The sequence below is a fragment of the Polypterus senegalus genome, chromosome 10 (genome assembly GCF_016835505.1).
Source record: "Polypterus senegalus isolate Bchr_013 chromosome 10, ASM1683550v1, whole genome shotgun sequence".
NCBI lineage: Eukaryota > Metazoa > Chordata > Cladistia > Polypteriformes > Polypteridae > Polypterus > Polypterus senegalus.
This window is the reverse complement of record NC_053163.1, coordinates 28,478,378-28,501,892: the sequence shown is the minus strand read 5'-3', so window position 1 is coordinate 28,501,892 and position 23,515 is coordinate 28,478,378. Positions and strand designations below refer to the sequence as shown.

Sequence of the window (23,515 nt, the reverse complement as noted above, 5' to 3'; positions counted from 1 at the left end):
AAGCCCAAAGAAATTATTTGTTACCAGTTCTCTAATCGTTTACCTCATCTTTTCTCATGTTTATCATTGCTTTCAGTTTTCATTTCTCCTCTCTCATTCCAGTCTATCTGGCGCCTTATCATTTCCTTTAAGATACTGCTCTTCCGTCTCCACCTGAACCAAAACATCCTCAAAGTTTTTTCTTGATCTTCTCAGAACTCCATCCTGGTCTACAGTCAGACCCCCCGTTCTTTTTCATTATAAAATCCCACTTTAGTCTGTGAGTCTTTCTTTCCCTTTTTGACATTTCACTAAAATCCTTCTCCTCTCGTCTGTTATATTGCTGCCCCCTGGCTTGGTGTTCAGATTATTGTTTAATGTCTTTTTTACTCATTTTTGATCTATATCTATATCTATTTATCTTTTATCTATATTACCATAGCATGTCCAAGCATGCAAGTACCCCCATTCCTACTCCACCACTGGCCTGCACTCACACTTTGCTTAATGTTCTGGGCCGAGACACACTTTCGTCATGACCATGCAACTTCATCTAAAGCCAAAACAAGATCCGAACATGAAGTGACAGCATGCATATTAAAATGATTTTACTTATTTTGTTTTTTTTTTGGAGTCGCATAGGGCAGGATAATGCTCACTCCTCTTACAGATATACAGTGGTGTGAAAAACTATTTGCCCCCTTCCTGATTTCTTATTCTTTTGCATGTTTGTCACACAAAATGTTTCTGATCATCAAACACATTTAACCATTAGTCAAATATAACACAAGTAAACACAAAATGCAGTTTTTAAATGATGTTTTTTATTTAGGGAGAAAAAAAATCCAAACCTACATGGCCATGTGTGAAAAAGTAATTGCCCCTTTGTTAAAAAATAACCTAACTGTGGTGTATCACACCTGAGTTCAATTTCCATAGCCACCCCAGGCCCAATTACTGCCACACCTGTTTCAATCAAGAAATCACTTAAATAGGAGCTGCCTGACACAGAGAAGTAGACCAAAAGCACCTCAAAGGCTAGACATCATGCCAAGATCCAAAGAAATTCAGGAACAAATGAGAACAGAAGTAATTGAGATCTATCAGTCTGGTAAAGGTTATAAAGCCATTTCTAAAGCTTTGGGACTCCAGCGAACCACAGTGAGAGCCATTATCCACAAATGGCAAAAACATAGAACAGTGGTGAACCTTCCCAGGAGTGGCCGACCGACCAAAATTACCCCAAGAGAGCAGAGACGACTCATCCGAGAGGTCACAAAAGACCCCAGGACAACGTCTAAAGAACTGCAGGCCTCACTTGCCTCAATTAAGGTCAGTGTTCACGACTCCACCATAAGAAAGAGACTGGGCAAAAACAGCCTGCATGGCAGATTTACAAGACGCAAACCACTGTTAAGCAAAAAGAACATTAGGGCTCGTCTCAATTTTGCTAAGAAACATCTCAATGATTGTCAAGACTTTTGGGAAAATACCTTGTGGACTGATGAGACAAAAGTTGAACTTTTTGAAGGCAAATGTCCGTTACATCTGACATAAAAGGAACACAGCATTTCAGAAAAAGAACATCATACCAACAGTAAAATATGGTGGTGGTAGTGTGATGGTCTGGGGTTGTTTTGCTGCTTCAGGACCTGGAAGGCTTGCTGTGATAGATGGAACCATGAATTCTACTGTCTACCAAAAAATCCTGAAGGAGAATATCCGGCCATCTGTTAGTCAACTCAAGCTGAAGCGATCTTGGGTGCTGCAACAGGACAATGACCCAAAACACACCAGCAAATCCACCTCTGAATGGCTGAAGAAAAACAAAATGAAGACTTTGGAGTGGCCTAGTCAAAGTCCTGACCTGAATCCAGTTGAGATGCTATGGCATGACCTTAAAAAGGCGGTTCATGCTAGAAAACCCTCAAATAAAGCTGAATTACAACAATTCTGCAAAGATGAGTGGGCCAAAATTCCTCCAGAGCTGTAAAGACTCATTGCAAGTTATCGCAAGCGCTTGATTGCAGTTATTGCTGCTAAGGGTGGCCCAACCAGTTATTAGGTTCAGGGGGCAATTACTTTTCACACAGGGCCATGTAGGTTTGGATTTTTTCTCCTAAATAATAAAAACATCATTTAAAAACTGCATTTTGTGTTTACTTGTGTTATATTTGACTAATGGTTAAATGTGTTTGATGATCAGAAACATTTTGTGTGACAAACATGCAAAAGAATAAAAAATCAGGAAGAGGGCAAATAGTTTTTCACACCACTGTATTGAGTGTGCAGCACAGCATTTTTCTGTTAATCATGCTGGACGTACGAGAAGATTATTTCAGTGACAAAAGATGTTAAGGCAGGAATTTGCAGCTTTTCTTGTCAACTACAATTCACGTTCATGTGTAAAGTGAGAATTAAAACCTGTTTTTAACTCAAATCATTTTGCATGAAATGAGAATTGCACTATTTGACTTGTTGCATCATTGACTTCATGTTTGTTTTCTGTGCTCGGGCACATTTAGCGATCACACTGTTCCCAAATCCTACTGAACTGTGCTCGGGCTAACCTCTTCCAAGCGGCACAGGGCACCATCCGTTTGGCCCGGCACGCAGCGATCGCACTAGTCACACGAACTAGACTGTGGGGTTACATGCGGACAAACATGCTCGGGCACGGAACAGTACACCTTAACTCTTGTTAACTATCTACTTCATTCCCTATGCCCGTGTTATGTTCCTTGTGTTCTGTGAGTGGTTTCCCAAGAGTTGAAGCCTCCTGCTCATCATCACCACTGTTCGCAGTGCAATAAACGTGAGGATAATCCATAGTCCCTTGCAGTTCATTGCAAATTTGCTTGGGAATTGGTGAGTTATACTGTAGTTCGCTCTGTTTTTGACTTTGATTTTTGGATTCTGTTTTAGGACTTGCTCGCTTGGATTGCCTCGTACCTTACTTTTGTTCTGAGCATTTTTTGTGAAAATAAATCTTTTAATTTTTAAAGCTCTTGTGTCTTTGCCCTTGTTACTAGCAGGGTTTTGACAGTTTCACCCTCCATTGGGCATTTTTTAGAATTTTCTGAACTTTGTGTTTGGGAACTCACAACTTTCATAACATCCTTACCTTCTATCATCTTTCATATTTTCCAGTTTCTGCTTCTGAATGCTCTGTTCCGATTCCTGCACACTTCATTCTATTTTGTCTGTAATGTTCCATCACTATTGTTCTTTTTTCTTTCCATGGTCTTTGTATCCCCTTTCTTGCCTCATTTCTTTATCTTATCTTATCATACAAACACTTCACATTCCTTTTCAAACCAACCCTCTCTCTTTCTCCTGTTATTCATTTCTACTGCTTCCTCTGCCACTGTTTTTCAATAGATTGCACTTTGCTTCCTCATCTTTTTTCCTTCACATTTCCTCTGCTTGGTACAAATATTGTGTCAGCTATTCCATTTGTCTGAATAGTTTCAATGTCAAAAAATTCCTGAAATGTTACTTTCTCGGTTCTGAGCCTCTACATCAATCCAACAAAGGCATGCTACTGATTCAGTCCGTATATCTACAACATATGTTTCTTCAGTCATTAATGGTCTGCTTGATTTTCTGTCCCCCAATCTGATGACCAATATGTTACTGTTTTTTTGCTTTTAATTTACATTCTTGTGTCTTCTCATTATTGTGTTTTACTAATCCCAAAGTGTATAGGCCCTACAACATTATCACTGCGGCTTTTATGCACACTTGTTTCTCAGTTAGTTTTACATAACATTCTTTGTTCCAATTTTCACATTTACATCTCCAAAAATATTTACATCATGTCTTACAATACAAGCTGCCCATTAACAGCACCCTTCTGTTCTTCTTCTTCTTCTTCTTCTTCTTCTTCTTCTTCTTCTTCTTCTTCTTCTTCTTCTTCTTCTTCTTCTTCTTCTTCTTCTTCTTCTTCTTCTTCTTCTTCTTCTTCTTCTTCTTCTTCTTCTTCTTCTTCTTCTTCTTCTTCTTCTTCTTCTTCTTCTTCTTCTTCTTCTTCTTCTTCTTCTTCTTCTTCTTCTTCTTCTTCTTCTTCTTCTTCATTTGGTGCATATGCATAAATCAAATAACTTTGCTCTACTTCTGAGGACTTGTATTCTGTCACTCAGTGCCTCAAGGTTTATGATGGCTTGTTGTAGCATACAATTCATAATTAAACCTTTTCCACCTCTTCATTGCTTCCATCTACTGTAGAACACAATTACGTCACTGCCGTACCACCTAACCTCCTGGATTACTTCAACACATACCTTACATTGCTCAAGTTACTCATTCAACGTTCTCAGTGCCCTTAATGTTTCTGCCCATTACATTTTCCTAAGGGCCAATTACTGGCTGTTTTTCTTGATCCAGGCCAATGGAATGACCTCTGAGGCACAGCTATCAGCAGATGGTGATCATTTCTGGTGTAGATCCACCTGGTTTGACAACCTTCCTGAGAGGTTTACATGTGTTGTGGCAGTGAACATTCATGAATACTCTGGCCTGACTCTTCCTTGTTCCAGAATGTCAGTAGACTTTAATTGGGATTGATCCAATTCTGAAGCTGTTGTTAGGTCACTGGAAAAAATGTTGAGTTGAGGTTGTCAGTGGCATATTTAACCCCCAACATAAAGGACACTCTTTGTTGCACCTCTCATTGCAGACCTGTCAGGCTTGAGTGTCAATAACAGGTGCTTCGGCTTCCAATGCCATAGCTCTTTAGATCCACACCAGCCTTCTAACCACGTTGAGGGGTTGATACAGTACCTTTGAGGATATCTGATAATCAAGTGTTAATGATAATTTTAATGTGATTTTGCAGATATAAAATCATGAATACATGCATTCTCAGGCTTGTGTAATCCAATTCAGAGTTACCGGGGTTGGAGGTTTTATTTCAGCTATTGCAGTGCAAGGAACAATCCTGCACAAGGTTTCAGTTTATCACAAAACCCATGTATTGTTAAAAAACAGTCAAATAACACCACCATCTTATGTATAATGGATCTGGTCACTTCTTTAGTGTGACCCTGTAAAGAAATGTGTTGAAGCAACCTGGCAGGATTGATCAGTTTTGAGGCCCATGCTACAGCTTTTATATTAAAAAGCATAGTAGATATTTACAGGGGACAAAATGTAACTGCAGGAATTTGTGTCTTATAGCTCCACAGACCTGGCTATCTATGTTTAAGGTGAACTTTCAATGGGTGTGGGTACAATCAATCTGCTTTTGAAAGATGGGAGCCAGACCTGCATGAGCAAAAGAAGACAAACCAGGCTGAGGTTTAAGCGGCCTCACTACACTAGCCGCTCCAGCACTGTGCTGCTCACAAGTCTACTAAAGGGATCTTTTAGCACATGAACTTAGAAAATGTGTTACATGTCAGGCATAGCTGACAGGCAATCCTCCTCTCTTTGTGCACATGAGGAGCACATCATGTTCCCTTTAACAAATAACAAATCAGTCAGTCATTATCCAACCCGCTATATCCTAACACAAGGTCACATGGGTCTGCTGGACCCAATCCCAGCCAGTACAGGGCGCAAGGCAGGGTGCCAGCCCACTGCAGGGCACACACACACACACACCCTCACCCACATACCAAGCACACACTAGGGACAATTTAGGATCGCCAATGCACCTAACGTGCATGTCTTTGGACTGTGGGAGGAAACCCACGCAGACACAGGGAGAACATGCAAAATCCACGCAGGGAGGACCCGGGAAGCGAACCCAGGTCTCCTTACTGCGAGGCAGCAGTGCTACCACTGCACTGCCATGCCGCCCCACAAATAACAAATTTTCTATAAAAGTCAGTTATACATGAACCAAAATGAAAGGTAGAATGAGATAAAAGCTTACTTTGGCTAATTCAGGTACTTAGTTGTTTCTGTTAATGTTAATGTTTTTTGAAATCTGCTCTGCAGGCGTGCTCTGACAGAAGGCTCCACACGAAAACATACATATGATAAAATAGGGCAACATTTTTTGGAAAAAAAAAAAAAAAGAATTTTAATTCATTATCCTGATTGAGTTTGTTGAAATTAACTTGTTTGAAATTATCAATGTGATTTGAAGCAAATACTAAAATAAGCAACATATGACATAGGCTGTAGAATGAAGCATTTCAATTTTTTAGGACAAGTGACGGGCACTAAGCAGGCTTCTGTCAATAATGGAGAATCCACTGCATCCACTGAACAGTGTCATCTCCAGACAGAGGAGCAGCTTCAGTGACACACTGCTGTCACCATCCTGCTCCACTGACAGACTGAGGAGATCGTTCCTCTGCCACACTATGCGACTCTTCAATTCCACCCGTGGGGGTAAACTTTAACATTATACAAAGTTATTGTCTGTTATACCTGCATTGTTATCACTCTTTAATTTAGTATTGTTTTTATCAGTGTGCTGCTGCTGGAGTATGTGAATTTCCCCTTGGGATTAATAAAGTATTTATCTTATCTATCTTATCTAATCTATCTAATTTATCTATCTACCCTTTCTGTTGTCACTTTGACACAAGAGTCTTTTTCTATTGATCAGTGTGAAAAAAGCCAAATGATTTCCTTCGTGATTCAATGTTGTAACAAAATAAAATGTGAAATCTTCCAAGAACTTGTATACTTTTTATTGGCACTGTCCACTCACACACTTTCACTCACAGTGCAGTCAGGTTAGAGTTTCCAGTTATCCTTAACCTGCATATCTTCAGAATGTTGTGCATAGAGGAAATCCCAGGCAGACATGAGGAAAACATAAAATATTCATACAGAAAGGGGTTCCAACTATAGATAACTAGAATGCATTAATATTAACAGAATAAAGTTGTTTAGAGCTACATGAAGAGAATGTTCTTTTTTAATCACATTTTCTTTCTCTATCATTCGAACATTACAACAATTGAGACAAGAACAGGCCATTCAGCCCAACAAAGCTCACCGGTCCTATCCACTTAATTCTTCTAAAAACATCAAGACGAGTTTTGAAAGTCCCTAAAGTCCTACTGTCTACCACGCTACTTGGTAGCTTATTCCAAGTGTCTATGGTTGTTTGTGCAAAGAAAAACTTACTAATGTTTGTGCAAAATATACCATTAACAAGTTTCCAACTGTCTCCCCGTGTTCTTGATGAACTCATTTTAAAGTCACAGTCTCAATCTAACTTATCTATCTGGACTAACTCCCTTCATAATTTTAAACACTTCAGTCAGATTTCCTCTTAATCTTCTTTTGCTTAAACTAAAAAGGCTCAGCTCTTTAAATCTTTCTTCATAACTCATCCCCTGTAGCCCTGGAATCCGCCTAGTTGCTCTTCTCTGGACTTTTTCTTGTGCTGCTGTGTCCTTTTTGTAGCCTGAGGACCAAAACTGCACACAGTACTCCAGATGAGGCCTCACCAGTATATAAAGCTTGAGCAGAACCTCTTTGAACTTGAACTCCATACATCAGGGCGCTATATAACCTGACATTCTGTTTGTTTTCGTAATGGCTTCTCAACACGGTCTGGAAGTTGATAGTGACAAGTCCAATACGACTCCTAAATCCTTCTCATAAGGTGGACTTTCAATTTTCAGACCACCCATTGTGTGTTCAAATCTAACATTTTTACTTCCTATGTGTAATACTTTACATTTACTGACATTAAATTGCATCTGCCACAAATCTGCCCAAGTCCTCCAGTAATGATTTACCAGATTCCAAATTATCTGCCAATCCACCTATTTTGGTATCATTAGCAAACTTAACCAGCTTAACTATGACTTTTTGCTTCTCTTCCAGGCTTTGCGCAGCCGTGATGCCATCCAGTTGCAGTACACAGAGTGTATGCTAGATAAGAGTGGCCTGCGAAAGCGCATTGAAGAACTTCAGGATGCCAATGATGAGCTGCTCAGGCGACGGCTCAGAGCTGAGAGGGAAAGAGATCATCTTCTGACCAAGACCGAGTCCAAAATCCCTTGTCTGCATTGTGTGAGTGTGACTGACAAGCATGCCTTGCACATTTTTTTTCCCCGCTTACTAGATTTTACTACTGTCATCTGGTGGCAAGAGTGCATTTCCAGAAGACTAATGTGATCTTCTCCCAAATTCAAACTTTATCTGTTTAATCCTGTGTGGATGTATGGAACATTTATGTGCCACCTTGCAAAATTATTAGTAAAAAAAAAAAAAAAACTAACATTAACTTAATCTAAGAATACATTGTTATGCGAGCCCCAAACACCAAAACACGAACACACAGAAAGTCCCGGGTTCAAGTAAAGGATGGTTTATTCACCAATTTTTTCACAATGTAACACAAGCTTAAGCAATTTCTTTACACAAACCAAAGTTCTCTCACCACCGCACTGTCCTCCTCCAGTCGAGTGTTGCTCTACGTACTACCAGCTCCGACTCGCCTGGACAAGGGAGTGTGGCCCCTTTTATTAAGGACCCGGAAGTACTTCCAGTGCCAGGGCTACTGCCCGATGGAAGTACTTCCAGGTCATATGGAAGTCCCACTTATTAGGGAGCTCATCTCCCTACAGCACTCCGGTGTGGCACTCATGGTCCCCAGTAGGGCTGTGTTGCCGGACTACATCTCCCAGTATTCCCTGCTGGTTCCCAAATGGGCACCGATATGGAGTGTTGTTGCCTTCTAGTGTTCTGGGGGATTAACACATCCCCTGCACCATCCTCTGGTGGGCTGTCCATCCATCCACTCCAACTATCACTTCCGAGCCTTCCTTTCTCCTGGTTGTGATGCCCATCTGTCTGCTCGGAGCTTCCTGTCTGGGTAAGGAACTATCCCCTTCTCTGGTCGGGATGCCCATCCAACCCCTGTGGCATTTACAAGATACAAATATAATCCACACAATAAGGTGAATTGAATTATTCAAATAAAACACAGATTGAAAATTAAAGATCACAGGTAGCATTTAAAAAAGTCAGGCTCACGATGGAATAGAGTATAGAGGGGTCTTTAATCTGATTATGAGTTTTGAGAATGGTAGAACTACACAGATTAGGGGTGCACACCAGAGAAGGGTCTCCAAAGTGCATGAGTATTCCTTTAAAGAAAGCTTTTAACAATGAGAAATGAGAAGGTGAATATTAGTGTATTTCATTTGTACTAATGAGGTTTACAAGGGTAGGCAAAATAAAGGAAATGCCGCACTAAAAAGGAGTTTAACTTTGAAGTAGCTAAATTACAATTAAAAATGTAGCTGCGAATGTGAGCCTATTAGACAGTTTGCCATTAGCGGTGTCACCTAAAAAGGGAGGCCTGACAATTCGAACTTTGATATACAAGTTTTCAAAGCAACAGTCCGCAACTATTGGAGGGTTCAGAGAGGCCAGAATAGCCAGTTTCTGAATCACAAAAACTGTAAAATTATTTCATAAGTCAAAGAGATCAGTCTCAAAAACATTTAAAAAAGTGTCAAAAAGACCTTATATGCCCAACATGAGCAAACTGTCAAAGTGAAACAATTGGCATAAGTTGAAGTTCAGTAACCAAGGTAGATGGACACTGCTCAGTCATCTGTTTGATTCAATGTTTATAAAGAAAATGTATATTATAGCTGGAATTTATGACAGGGCTTGAATACAAGCAAGGCCAAAGCACAAATACATATAGCCTGGTGTAAAGAACATAAAACCTGGGCCACTGAGCAATGAAAAAATACATTCTGGTTTTAAATTGCTGCATCTTTTAACTTGTTCCCTATATCTAGATGGGTTCATGTTTCAAAAATATTCAGGGAAGCCTTCAATCTACAATGTCAGTTGTAAAATGTTAAACATGGTAGGTGATGTGTAATAGTATGGGAAGCCATCTCATGTGAATCATTAGGTCTGATAATTGTTTTGCAAGGCTTTGTCATGACCAATGAATGTGAAGTCACTTTATGGCACCGGGGCATCCTATGGTGCAAATACTATTCCATGAAGATGTTCCCCCTAGTCCTGGATAAATATGCTCCCCATGCACACATCTAAAATAATTAAAGATGGCCAGGATGAAGTCAAACATTCTTCATAACTAACAAACAGGCCAAGGATCTCAGCTAGAGCTCAATAGCAGTCCCCTGCAGTCCACAGTTACAGGTGTAGGGAATGTGCAATGTTATATTGTGCTTTCACGTAGTCCTTCTAATACATTTACATCTTTGATGGGTTGGGTTGGCTCCACATTCTTTAGCAGTTTGAACCCGGAACTATTGATAATCATAGAGAATGATGAGCCAGACAATTGATGACACACATAGTCAAGCAAAAGGTTTTGTGCTTTATTACAAGCAAGACAATGTCAGGGGTTGAAATGTCCAAAATGACAAAAAGTGCAGTACTTCAATAAATTAATAAATAAATAATCCCAATAAAAACAGGTGATCACTGGAGATTAAAATCCAATAAACAATAAATAATCTTTTAAAATGAAGTTAAGAGTTCCAAAAGTAGAAATCTTCTAAACACCAACAAGCCACATTGCCTCGCCCTAAAAACTGATGTCTTCTCTGCTTACCCATAATGCTGTAGCCAGAAGAGACGTCCTCCCGACGGGCATAGCCAATCTTTAAAATTACAGGCCTGGGTCCCTCCTGTTGTCCCGGACTTCCAGCAGGGGGCCACACCTAGCCTCGCTCCTTCAACTCCTGCTGCCACCCCTCAGACTTATGTGTGCGCCCTCTGGAGCCATGGGTCAATCCGGGTACGTAATATTACTCGGCAGGAATGTTCTTCTTCAGCTTACTCGGCAGGAATGTTCTTCTTCAGCTTCTTTGCCTCACTCCATCGCGGATTTTAAATGTAAGCTACTGGCTGGTTCTCTTTTGGACAATGGGGTCTCTTCCTGGATCAGTACAGTAATCCCTTCCTATATATTAACGCTCCTCAATGACTTTGCGATTGTTTGCCTCACTCCATCGCAGATTTTAAATGTAAGCATATCTAAAATATATAAAAAACCCATACAAACATATGGTTTCTACTTCTCTCTCTGACATTCTCTGCGTATTTTTGCATCTATCTCTGTCTTGGGGCACAGTTCTGGACTAAATGGTGTTATTTCATGCAACCCTAATAAAGTTAACAGTGTTCGATCGAGGAGGTTTCTACTTTGATTACTGTACTCCTTCTTCTTTCCTCCCCCGTGCCCCTAATTCTAGTCAGCCTCTTCCTTTAAACACTTCTGGGCACATCCCCCCTAATTGAAATCCGCAGAGTGACCGTGCAGGGCAGCTGACCTGTTTAACCAATCGGCTCTCCGCCATACTGAACACCCCACATCTTCCCAGCTCTTCAGCCGCACACATACCCCGAGAGTCGCACTGTTTATGGACTTCACATGCTTCATCACAGCATCCTTTTGAGTAATTCAAGGAACTCTCTTGCCTGTATCTCCATCTAGTATCCCCCTTGGGCAGGTTACCTTTGGTCTCCTGTCTGGGATGTGCTCCAGCACCTGACAATACAGGCCCTGACCTCAATTACTTTTACTCAGCATTAACGAATAAAGCTGTTTTGAAGACAAAGAGTAGCTCCACTCCTTGTTAGTTTCTTGATCTTAATAGATTGTTAGGTATTTCTGTTATTTTGTCCACCACCTCTAAAGTCCAGAAAAGCTGCTAGAGCGGAGAGTTTCAGTTTAGACCTTAGTGAGCGATCTGTGTAAACGTAGAAAGACAATTTACTTGTCTATGCAGTATATACAGTACATCAGATTTAGTAGAAATGTATTTTCCTTATATGTGTGTACAGTATGTACCAGAGTTAATGTGAGTTACAGATAATAAACAGATTAATGGGAAAGAGTAGTGGAAGCTCGGTTAAGAAGGGAGGTGATGATTAGTGAGCAGCAGTATGGTTTCATGCCAGGAAAGAGCACAACAGATGTGGGGTTTGCTCTGAGGATGTTGATGAAGAAGTATAGAGAAGGCCAGAAAGAGTTGCATTGTGTCTTTGTGGACCTGGAGAAAGCATATGACAGGGTGCCTCGAGAGGAGTTGTGGTATTGTATGAGGAAGTCGGGAGTTTCAGAGTAGTATGTAAGAGTGGTACAGGATATGTACGAGGGAAGTGTGACAGTGGTGAGGTCTGCGGTAGGAGTGACGGATGCATTCAACATGGAGGTGGGATTACATCAGAGATCAGCTCTGAGCCCTTTCTTATTTGCAATGGTGATGGACAGGTTGACAGATGAGATTAGACAGGAGTCCCCTTGAACTATGATGTTTGCTGATGACTTTGTGATCTGTAGTGAGAGTAGGGAGCAGTTTGAGGAGACTCTACAAAGGTGGACATCTGCTCTAGAGAGGAGAGGAATGAAGGTCAGTAGGAACAAGCGAGAATACATGGTGTAAATGAGAGGGAGGTCAGTGGAATGGTGATGATGCAGGGAATAGAGTTGGTGAAGGTGGATGAGTTTAAATACTTGGGATCAACAATACAGAGTAATAGGGATTGTGGAAGAGAGATTAAAAAGAGAGTGCAGGAAGGGTGGAATGGGTGGAGAAGAGTGTCAGGAGTGATTTGTGACAAACTGGTGTCAGCAAGAGTGAAAGGGAAGGTCTACAGGATGGTAGTGAGACCAGCTATGTTATATGGGCTGGAGACAGTGGCACTGACCCGAAAGCAGGAGACAGAGGTGGAGGTGGTGGAGTTAAAGATGCTGAGATTTTCATTGGGTGTGATAAGAATGGATAGAATTAGAAATGATTAGAAGGTCAGGTCAGGTTGGAAGGTTTGGAAACAAAGTCAGAGAGGCAAGATTGTGTTGGTTTGGACATGTGCACAGGAGAGATGCTGGGTATATTGAGAATAGGATGTTAAGGGTAGAGCTACCAGGCAAGAGGAAAAGAAGAAGGCCTAAGAGAAAGTTTATGGATATGGTGAGAGAGGACATGCAGCTGATGGGTGTCACAGAGCATGATGTAGAGGACAGGAAGATATGGAAAATGATAATCTGCTGTGGCAACCTCTAACAGAAGCACCCGAAAGAAGAAGAAGAAGATGCACACATACTATTAGGCTGCACAGATGTGGTCATCATTTTGGCCGTACACCATTTATTTAGCTGCTGCTCTGTGTGATGACTCTTTTGATGCCTGTGAAGAGGTTTTTCTGTGGATGCTTAGAGCTTTTTCCTCTGTTGTAATTTCCAGAGTCAGATCTCTCTGCTGTCTGAAGAGCCCTGCGGTGAACTTTGCTGCTCAGTATATGAGAGATTGTCAGTGCCAGAGGACTCTGGTTTGGGGAGCTCTATTGAGGACAAGGACAGACATACTAAGGTACAGTTGCTTTTATAGTCTACAAAGGGGGATGGTCAGTCTCATCACAACCCTTTCTTTTCAGGTTGCTTTTATGTCATTTGTAACGTGTTTTCCTTTTTTTTTTTTTTTTGCAGGGATTTTTAAGAGTGCCAAAGCATAAGTTTTCAGACAGTAAGTTTTACACGTTAATTATTACCAGTTCTGGGAAGAGTTCTTTGCATATGAAGTTGGTTCTTTGTGCTTTGAAAAACTTCCTAATTTGTAGGAAAAAACTGAAATCTTTAATGTATGGTAGGATATCTAGCAGGACATTAATAATTAAAAAATCCTGGACTTAGCCTGTGTTATTATATAAGAATATAATAAGTTCTTCTAAAATCATGACCGATTGTTATTTCACAAAGCTGTTATCATCTGTTTTGGTTATTTACTGCATGGAGCCTGTTACGGATCTAACTAAATAAAGGTTCTTTCTGGAACCTTATGGCCAGAGTGGTGGCTCTGAGGCTAGGGATCTTCGCCAGCAACTGGAAGGCTGCCATTTCAAATTCGGTAAACCCCAGAAGTGATTCCACTCCATTGTGCACTTGAGCAAGGCTTTCCCTTAACCTGCAATTGCTCTGTCTTGGGTACGACGTGCATCCAGCCCTGCAAACAGGTCCTCCAACTTACAGGGAGAAACCGGGGTTTGGTGGCAGGATTGGAAGTCTAGCTAATATAAAAAACCCCACACTGTTCCATTCCACTCGGTTTCCTAATTTTGGATCCTGAGGTGGTTCTTCATGTGGTGGGTGAGGCAACGTGCTGAATCAGTGCTTGCTTCCAACCTCTAGAACAGGCCTATTCAAATAGCCGCCCGGGAACACATGCGGCCCAGAAGCAACCTCCGAGTGACCTGTGGTTCCGCCAGGGCTCCAGACTGCAACTAAAATAATCACAAGTGTGACCAAAAATAGGTTTGGCGATTTATCATTTCTAATTAGTTCACCAGAGGTGAATGAAATCATTGAAATTTTAAACTATTATACTGTAACAGATGCAAAAGGCCATTTTTTTATTGTTAAGTGGATGTGCCGTTAACATATGTGTCAGTACAGGCCCCGTCTTGCATATCCCCTGAGCCGCATAAAGGCTGGTTTATATCCCATGCTGTTTGCAAGGCAGTCGCAGTGAAAATTACATCAGAGGTGGAGATGCGCTCAGGAAAATATTTCTAAGTACACGGAGCTGCAGAGTGGATGACCGAGAATTTCAACGAGAGGCTGGTTACACTTGCACTAGAATAATGAACGAAGGGCTGAATATAATACAACTGGTCATCAAATCAAAAGGTAGACATGCAAAACATTTGAAATTCCTCTGCCCATCATATAGGTCCCCTGTTATGAAGATATCTGTGCCCCAAGAATTCAGTCGTCCCTACTGATTCTGCACCAGCACACTAAGGTGTGATTGTCACCGATCTCCTTGTGTTTGTGCATCTTTGTATGCTGTTTCTCTTTTGATTTAACACATACCTCATGCAAAATGCCAGCCTGTCTGTCAGTAAACATGTACAAGCAGTCGCCTGCCCGCTGTTTCGTAATGCATAGTGATGTGATGAAGTTTGCGCTCTAAGGTTGACAGTGTATTACCGTCGCTTTACTGGGCTGCTCTGTGACTGACGGCAAACAGTAAACTTTGTTAAAATGGTATCGAAATATTCCACTTAGTTAGTTGTTACTTCAGTCGTTTTGTCATCAGTACTCTATGTTCTGCTACCAATAAATTCTCATCAGCAAAGTGAAATGGCAAGTAAGTTTAGATTTAGTAAAAAAAATAAATAAATAATAGTAATAATTATCTTTATATATAATACACTACCATGGCTGTCTGTCTGTCTGCCCAGGATTTTAAATCACCTGTAGCTCGCAAACCGTTTAACCTATTGACCTGAAATTTGGTACACATATACTACGTGATGTCTACTATCTGCTTTCAGGGTGCTGATTGACCTCCAAGGTTATTCGTCTTTTTATTTTTATTTTATTGTAGAATCAAATCTCAGCAGCAGCCAGCAGGGCGGCTGTGCAGCACATGCGTACAGACGCCGTTCTCATCCCTACCACTTTCATATCACTTCCCATACCTCTTCATATCTGAAATCATTCTTGAGGCAGACTGAACACTTAAGTGCCAGCTTAAGTGAAAAATTAAGGAAAACGTTCTAAGTAATTGCAACACAAACACTGACTTAATCAGTTTTAATGTGAAAAGATGCCGACGAAAGAAGAGAATAAGCAGGCCGCAAGGGTACTGAAAAGAAGTGCTGCTCAGGAAACAGCAATCGCATCAACCTATGAGCAAATGAATGCTAAACGTATAGAGAAAGAGGATGAAGACTATGAATGCTGAAGTCAAGTGTGTTCATTGCACGTTATTGTTACTGGTAATTGATAATTCATTACTTGACACACCCAAGAACTCTGTACAAAGACATTTTAAAATAAATGTACCAATCCACTTTCGTGGTGCCTTGTTCTTAAACATGAACTCAGGTAGTTTTCTTTTCTGGGGGCGGGGAAACAATTTCAACAGGAAAGGCGTTGTAGTGGAACTCAAACTTGACCTCCATCATATGAGTAATTAAACCCAAGCGAATAAAATAGTTTAAGTTCTGCGAAAAAAAAAAAAAATTCCCTTGCCTGCTATGACCACCTCTTTAAATTGGGGTAGGATCTTATATTTCAAAAGGGAAACAAATGTTATTGCTAATACCGTTCACTTTTTTTTTGTTTTTATGCACTTTGAGATGTGCGTGAGTCAGATGTCAGCAAAATGTTTATTTTTTTATTTCAAAAGTGGAAAAACAATTATTGCTACTACCTCAGATTCTGTTCAGTTAAAGCTTACTAGCTGAAATACCCGGCATTGCCCAGGAGGAAAATATTGTTTGAAAAAATATAATTTAAAAAAGACAACTTTAAAAATAAAAATAAATTAACAAACAATGAAGACTCACTACTGTGCTTGTGTTGTGGTACTAGATGTATGTTATCGTCCAGTTGATGCTCAGAACCAGCCAACTCCATTTAATTTCAGAAGCAACAGGGGCATGTTGGAGCTCAGACATAAAAAATGCTGGCAGTCACCGCCAGTTTGCCCTCTGGAGTGTCAACTGGATGATAACGTGCACACAAGACTGCAAGATCACCCCCCACCCTAACCAGAAGGGGGTGGATTATAGTTGATTTCACCCTACGGTATTTTTAGTCAACCAATGAGAAACATGTGTATGAAGTTTCATGAAAATCACTCCAGTCGTTCGGAAGTGATGCTGGAACATACATACACACACACAGACACACACATACTTTGACTTTTATATATAGACCAGTAATGGAGCACTGCACAATAATGTGCAGTAGACACACTTGACTTGAGCATTCCTAGTTTTCATCCTCTTTCTCTGTACGTTTAGCATTCGTTTGCTCAGAGGTGGATGCGCTTGCTGCTTCCTGTACAGCTCTTCTTTTCTCCACCCTAGCGGCCCGCTTCTTCTCTTCTTTAGTCGCATCTTTTGCGTTAATGCTGATTAAGTCAGAGTTACTGTTGCAATTACTTAGTACATTTTCCTTAATTTTTCACTTAAGCTAGCACTTAAGTCTTCAATCTGCCTCATGAATGCTTTAAGATATGAAGAGTTAGGGGAAGTGACGGTAAAGGTGGTAGGGATGAGAACAATGCCTGTACACATGCACCACACTGCCACCCTGCTGCCTACTGCGAGAGTTGATTCTACAATAAAATAAAATAAAAATAAAAAGAGGAATAACCTTGGAGGTCAATCATCACCCTGAAAGTGGATAGTAGACGTCAAGTAGTATATGTGTACCACATTTCAGGTCAATAGTTCAAACGGTTTGCGAGCTACAGGTGATTTAAAATCCTGGACAGACAAATGAACAGCCAGGGAAGCATATAATATAAGAAGACTGTTGTTTTAATAATACATTTTTTGATGTGCTTGTGTCATATGTGACCAAATTTGAAAGGGAAACAATGAATAAACAGTACTTGTTTTTAAATACATTTGTGTTGATTTAAAATTTGTCATTACCTGCTGCTTACCGGCTGCTGAAAATGTCTGAGCCAGCTAAATTTCTTGGCTTGAAAATCTAGCCCAAGTGAAGTAATTGAATAGCCTTGCTCTAAAATGTTCACATGGAGAAGTCTTCAAGAAACTTAAAAAGTGATTCCCTGTGGCATCACTCTGTAGAACCACTCTGACACCTTTATTTTTAAGAGTGTGGATGCAGGCCTCAGCCAATGTAATAATTAAGTGATACCCATGTTTGCGAGGGTGTCCTCCGGTTGTTCCAGTTTCTTCTCTCAGTCCCAAGACATGCAGGTTAGGGGGATATGGCCATCCTAAATTGGCCCTAATGTGTGGTTGGGGTGTGTGTGTGTGCACATCATGCAATGGACTGGCGCTCTGTCCAGAGTTTCGTTCTGCCTTGCACCCTGTGCTAGTTGAGACCCCCACGACACTGTTCAGGACTATATGGGTTAGAAAATGCCTAACTGACAGTTTTTTTTTTTTTTTTTATATTCACCTAATAATGATTTGCAATAGATTTTGAATGGAAGAATACATTCTAAAGGGCGGCACGGTGGCGCAGTGGTAGCACTGCTGCCTCGCAGTAAGGAGACCTAGGTTCGCTTCCTGGGTCCTCCCTGTGTGGAGTTTGCATGTTCTCTCTGTATCTGCGTGGGTTTCCTCCCACAGTCCAAAGACATGCAGGTTAGGTGCATTGGCGATCCTAAATTGTCTCTAATGTGTGCTTGGTGTGTGTGTGTGTGTGTGCTCTGCGGTGGGCTGGCGTCCTGCCCGGGGTTTGTTCCTGCCTTCCACCCTGTGTCGGCTGGGATTGGTTCCAGCAGACCCCCCTGAGCCTGTGTTAGGATATAGCGGGTTGGATAATGACTAACTGACTGAGTACATTCTAAATTGGAACATTAGCCATCACAAAGATGGCTTTTTCCAAATACCCACACTTTCATGCCATGCCAATATCATCCGTCTGTACTTTTCCATTATTTTAAGACAGGACTACATTTCTATCCTTACCCTATCCTATATATATTTTTAAATGTAAATTTAGATGTTAAAATGTATTCCTGTCTTGATTTAAAGGTGAAGAAAAGACTGAAGGAGACGCGATTAGACAGTTTTGCAGGGGTACTTCAAATAACTACGTAAGCGCTGTCCTTTTGCCCTTATTTTAGGCCATTTGCCTGTTTTGCTTGTGTACGTTTCACAGGAAGTGCTGAATTTTCCAATTGTTACTGACTGTAGTGTATTGGCAGTAGACCCAAATAAATGTAAAAAAAAATATTTTTCTAAATGACAGTTAACAGAGAATATAAATTGTAGAAAATTGCCTGTCTAAATGACTGAACAGACTGTCTTTCTTTTCCTCTTTCTCTCTTTGTCTTTGTCTTTCTCTTGTAATGTTTCTGTCTCTTTCCTTTCTGTTTTAGAAGCTTCATCCTTTTTGCTTTCATGGTAAGCTTAGTAAATCAGTCTTGATTTCCACAGGATGTGCTTTTCAGAGGCTGTATTTTGACCTTTTTAAAAACACTCCATTGAAGAAAAGAATAAGCCTTTATACAGTGCTTTAAGCATCTGTCTGTCTAGGCCTGTTTGATGATCTTTAAAGAGTTCTAAAGATGGAAAGCCAGAGTTCACATAAAAATATCACACTTCAAGGCATTTATCCTAGAATGTCTGTTGTGTATTTTTTCTGACATTATTTAACTGTTAATTGCTATTCTTTGAAAAAATGCAGTATGATGTGCATAATGTAATTTACTTGGTAAGTATACATACAGTTCATTCAGAAAGTAATTCAGACCCCTACACTTTCTGCACACTTTATTGTGTTGTAGATTTCATTTTAAATAATAAATTTTTTCCATTTTTGCTTGTCAATCTACACTCAATAAACTATCATTTTTGTATTTATTTCATTTTCAAACCTGCTTAATCCAGACCAGGGTCTCAGCAGGGTACTGGAGCCTATCCCACCTAGCAGGGAAAAATCCTGGACAGGGCGCCAGTCTATCAATGTAAATAACCTATAATGGCAAAATGGAAACATGTTTTCAAAAAGATTTTGAAATTTGTTAAGAATCAAAAATTGAAGTCTTTCATTCATGTAAAGTACTCTGAGGAGAAGCTCCTTTGTCATCAGTTATAGGTTTGAGTTCTTGGGTAAGTCTCTACTCTGCCCTGGATTTGGGCAATTTACCCCTTTCTTCCTGGCAGTTCCTCTCAGGTTTTTTCAGATTAGATAGGAAGCATCTGTAAACTGCCATCTTCAGGTCTCTCCACACATGTTCTATGAAGTTTAAGTCTGGCCTTTGGCTAGATCGCTCAAGGACAGTCTTAGACTTGTCACAAACCACTCCAGCTCTTGGCTGTATGCTTCGAGTCATTCTCATGCTGAAAGGTGAACCGTTGCCTGAGCGTGAGGTTGCATGTACTTTGAAGCAGGTTTCCTTCAAGGGCCTCTCTGTATTTGTCTGCATCCATCCTTCCCTCAGTCTCTCTGTCCCTGTCAGAAAGAAGCCCCCACACGATGTGATGCTGCCACTCCCACCATGCTTCACCTTAGGTATCGTAGAAGACGGGTGATGAGCAGTGCCTGCATAGTCCATAGTTCTGCTCATGGAGTACAATTTTTATCTCCCTAAACCAGAGAATCTTTTTCTTCATTCTCTTAGAGACCTTTAAATGCCTTTCACTTTAGAATAGATTCCGTCTCGATCGATGGAGTGCTAGTGAGATGCTTCACCTATCTCAGCATAGAATGTCCAAGGCTCTGTTAGAGTGACCATTAGGTTCTTGGCCATCTTGCTCATCAAGGCCCTCCTTGTACAGATACTTAGTTTGACCAGATGGACAACTCTAGGAAGAGTTCTGTGGTTCCAAACTTCTTCCATTTCACAATTGAGGTCACTATGTCCTGGGAACACTCAAAGCTTTGTAGATGGTTTTATCCTCTTGCCCCTTATCAATGCCTCATCAGAATTTGACCACAGAGGTCTGCTGTGAGTTCCTTTGACTTAATGACTTGGTTTTTATCCTGACATGCTGTGTGAATTGTGGGACCTTATATACAGTATATATGTATATGTGTGCCTTTCTAAATGATGTATGTGGCCTGCAAAGTTCGCTCCTGTTGCCCAACCCCAGCACAGACAGATGCAGAACACAAGCTCAGCACACATGGTTTATTTATTCTTTTTCCACGTGGGAAACGCCTCCCCCCGTTTCCCACCTGCATAGCACAGTCAAAACCCAAGCACAACCAGTCTTTTCTTCTACCTGTTTCTTTCTCTTTTCTCAGTCTCTCTCTCTCTTTCCCTCCACTCTTCCTCCAGCAAGCTTTGTCCACCTCCTCTCGACTCTGGCTCCTCTGGCAGTGGTGACTGGCTCCTTTTATAGGAAGTGTTCCAGGTGTCCAATGACCTTCTTCCGGCAGGACTTCCAGGTGTGGCATGGCAGAACTTCTGCCACATGGGGTTCAGCAGTTCCTGCAGTGCCCCCTGGCGGCGCCCACGGAATTCAGCAGAGCTGCTCCAAACTCTATGTCCCAAGGAGCCCTGTGGGAATCCGAGGCACTGCTGCAACCCAAGGGGCTTCCACTTAGTGCTCCAGGGGAGGTAATGCCCTGAATAACCCCTCTTCCCCGGTCCTCCTACTGTCGAAGTATCCTGGTAGTTCACCACATATTCAGTCACTGCACTCTGTAGCAAGTTGACTCCAGTCCAGTTCTAGACAAATCTCAAGAAAAATTTAAGAAAACCAGATACACATGATCACAATTTAGAGTGCCATAGCAAAAGTTCTTAAAGAAATCTGTGATTTCAGCTTTTGATTTTTAATACATTTGCATTTTTCCAAAACATGTTTTTACTTTGCCATCATGGTTTATTGAGTGTAGATGGACGGGCAAAAAAATGGCAAATTTATCCATTTACAAACTTTTCAACTTTTTCAAAAGTGAAGGGGTCTGAATATTTTCTGAATCTATTATAGATGCTCCAAATAAATGTGTACTTGGGCAGAGGTGGCAGCTTTAAACAAGAATGTTGGGTAAAATGTGGAGGAACTGATATATTCATATGTTTACGGTTCATTGACGTTGACATTGGTTTCACATAAAAATCACCTTTGTAATATTAATTTTTCTATGCAGTATATTGTTTCACGCCAACACGTTTTGGAGTCAGGGTGGTGCCACGTTGTGGGTTAGTTCCTACCTTGCACCTGATGCTGAGGCTATTTGTCAGCTTCATATGACCCTTAATTGGATCAAGTAGGTTCATGAAATGTTTGGTCATCTTAAAGCCCATTTGTCTATTATGATCCATGTGTCATTTTACCCATCTATTGATTATTAATTAATGTATTATTTGTCTGTAATCTGTTTTTCTTTTTGTTTAACAGGTTCCTGCACAAACTCTGAGGAATTCCTTTCCCTAACGGTAATTGTAAAAACATTGTTAAATCGATCTTAGAAAACTCAGTGTTATGTATTTCTGCCTATTGAGAGCAATACTGGTGCTCTTGACGTTAGTGACACAAGAACACTACAAAAAGGACATTCTTTCTACAAAAGCACACCGACTAAAGTGAAAATATGCACCTTCACAAAGTAAAAATGTTGTAAATAGGAAAGGAAAACGGGCTCTACCGTTTCTCTCGGATTTTCTAGACAGATAACGCCCCACGTCTGTTTTGTGGGGTGGGTTTACCACTTGTCCACTATTCAAATCCGTAAACACTTCCCATAACATTGTCTGTGACATTCTGGCCGTGCTGTCAATGGGAACCAGGGTTATAAGTCATCCAACACAAGTACAAACAAAACAGCATGATTTCAATCAGCTTCTTCTTAGATGCAGCTGTCTTCAGAGTCCTGTCGAATGAAACCATTTAAAAGGATGATTTTTGCCTATGTAAAGCAAATGAAGAGTTTCTAGTAACTAATTGCAGATATTAGTATTGACTAAAACCTGTGCGCCGTCTATCATACAACAAAGCCTAAGTGTTTTCCACCATAAACTCAGTAACAAGCAAACACAAAAAACACATTAAAGGCAGTCATACTTGTAAGATTAACTAAGAGTTAACCAATTTATGTGTCTATCTAAGTCATTTCTTAAAGACGTAACCCTCTATGGAAAAATGTGATTTCTTATTTTCAAATTTAAATCTAAACTCTTGGGCTTTTACCAGTTTCTTGTGTGTTATGTATAGATTGCCACGGTGGGATGTCATCCTTTGCCTGGTCGATGGCAGTGTGGACTTTTCACATTGTGCCAGTGTACAATCGGGTTTTCCTCCACCCCTTGAGATGTGGTAGCATGGAACATTCACAGCATACATGTGCAGCTACACAGTGAACAACACCAAAGTCATGCTAATTGGCAATAAAACTCAGCTTATGAAAATGAGCTCCTCTTCAGATAATCTTGTGTTCATCAGACTCAGAATCTTGGTGTCATTTTTCATTCCTCCCTTTCCTACCCTACCCACTTAAATCACATTAAGAACCTTTCTTACTTCCACCTTTATAACATATCCCATGTTTGCTCATTGCTGTCCTTTTCCAATACTGAGAAACTTGTTACATCCGACACAACGTCTAATCATTTATCACAGCTCCAGTTGGTTCAAAACTCTGCTGAATGAGTTGTTACATAGACCTGCAACAGCACGCACATAAATACCCATCCTGCTTTGCCTTCAATGGGCCCCTGTGTCTTTTATAACATTAGAACAATCTAGATGAGAAGAGGCCAATCTGCCCAGTAAAACTTGCCTGTCCTACCCACTTAATTCTTAAGATAACATCAGGTTGAGTTTTGAAAGTCTTTAATGTCCTACTGTCTACCACAGTGTGAAATTTACCCTTAACAAGTTTCCAACTGTGTCCCTGTATTCTTGATGAAAATAACAGTCTCAACCCACTGTACTAATTCCCTTCATAATTTTAAACACTTCAGTCATGTCTTCTGTTAATCTCCTTTTGCTTAAACTGATAAAGCTCAGCTGCTTTAATCTTTCCTCTTACTTCTTACTGCATGAAGCTCAAAGAGCCGGCAAGGCAGCCCCAAGTTAATGAATCAGAAGAAGAAAGAAGTATAAGGCTACAACATGAAGATGAAAGAAAGCGACTCCATTGCCAAAGTGAGACAGCCGAAGAAAGACAAAC

The 23,515-nt window shown here is 40.6% G+C and overlaps 1 protein-coding gene across 1 annotated transcript in view; it reads left to right on the top strand.

Moving 5' to 3' along the window:
• LOC120536985 (caspase recruitment domain-containing protein 10-like) overlaps positions 1-23,515 on the top strand; it is a 157,658-nt gene that overhangs the window by 79,473 nt on the left and 54,670 nt on the right. Inside the window, exons 8-11 of the mRNA XM_039765574.1 lie at positions 7,777-7,965; positions 13,140-13,265; positions 13,382-13,418; positions 21,745-21,782. Of these exons, the coding sequence (XP_039621508.1) occupies positions 7,777-7,965; positions 13,140-13,265; positions 13,382-13,418; positions 21,745-21,782 (390 nt within the window). The remainder of the gene's footprint in view (positions 1-7,776; positions 7,966-13,139; positions 13,266-13,381; positions 13,419-21,744; positions 21,783-23,515) is intronic.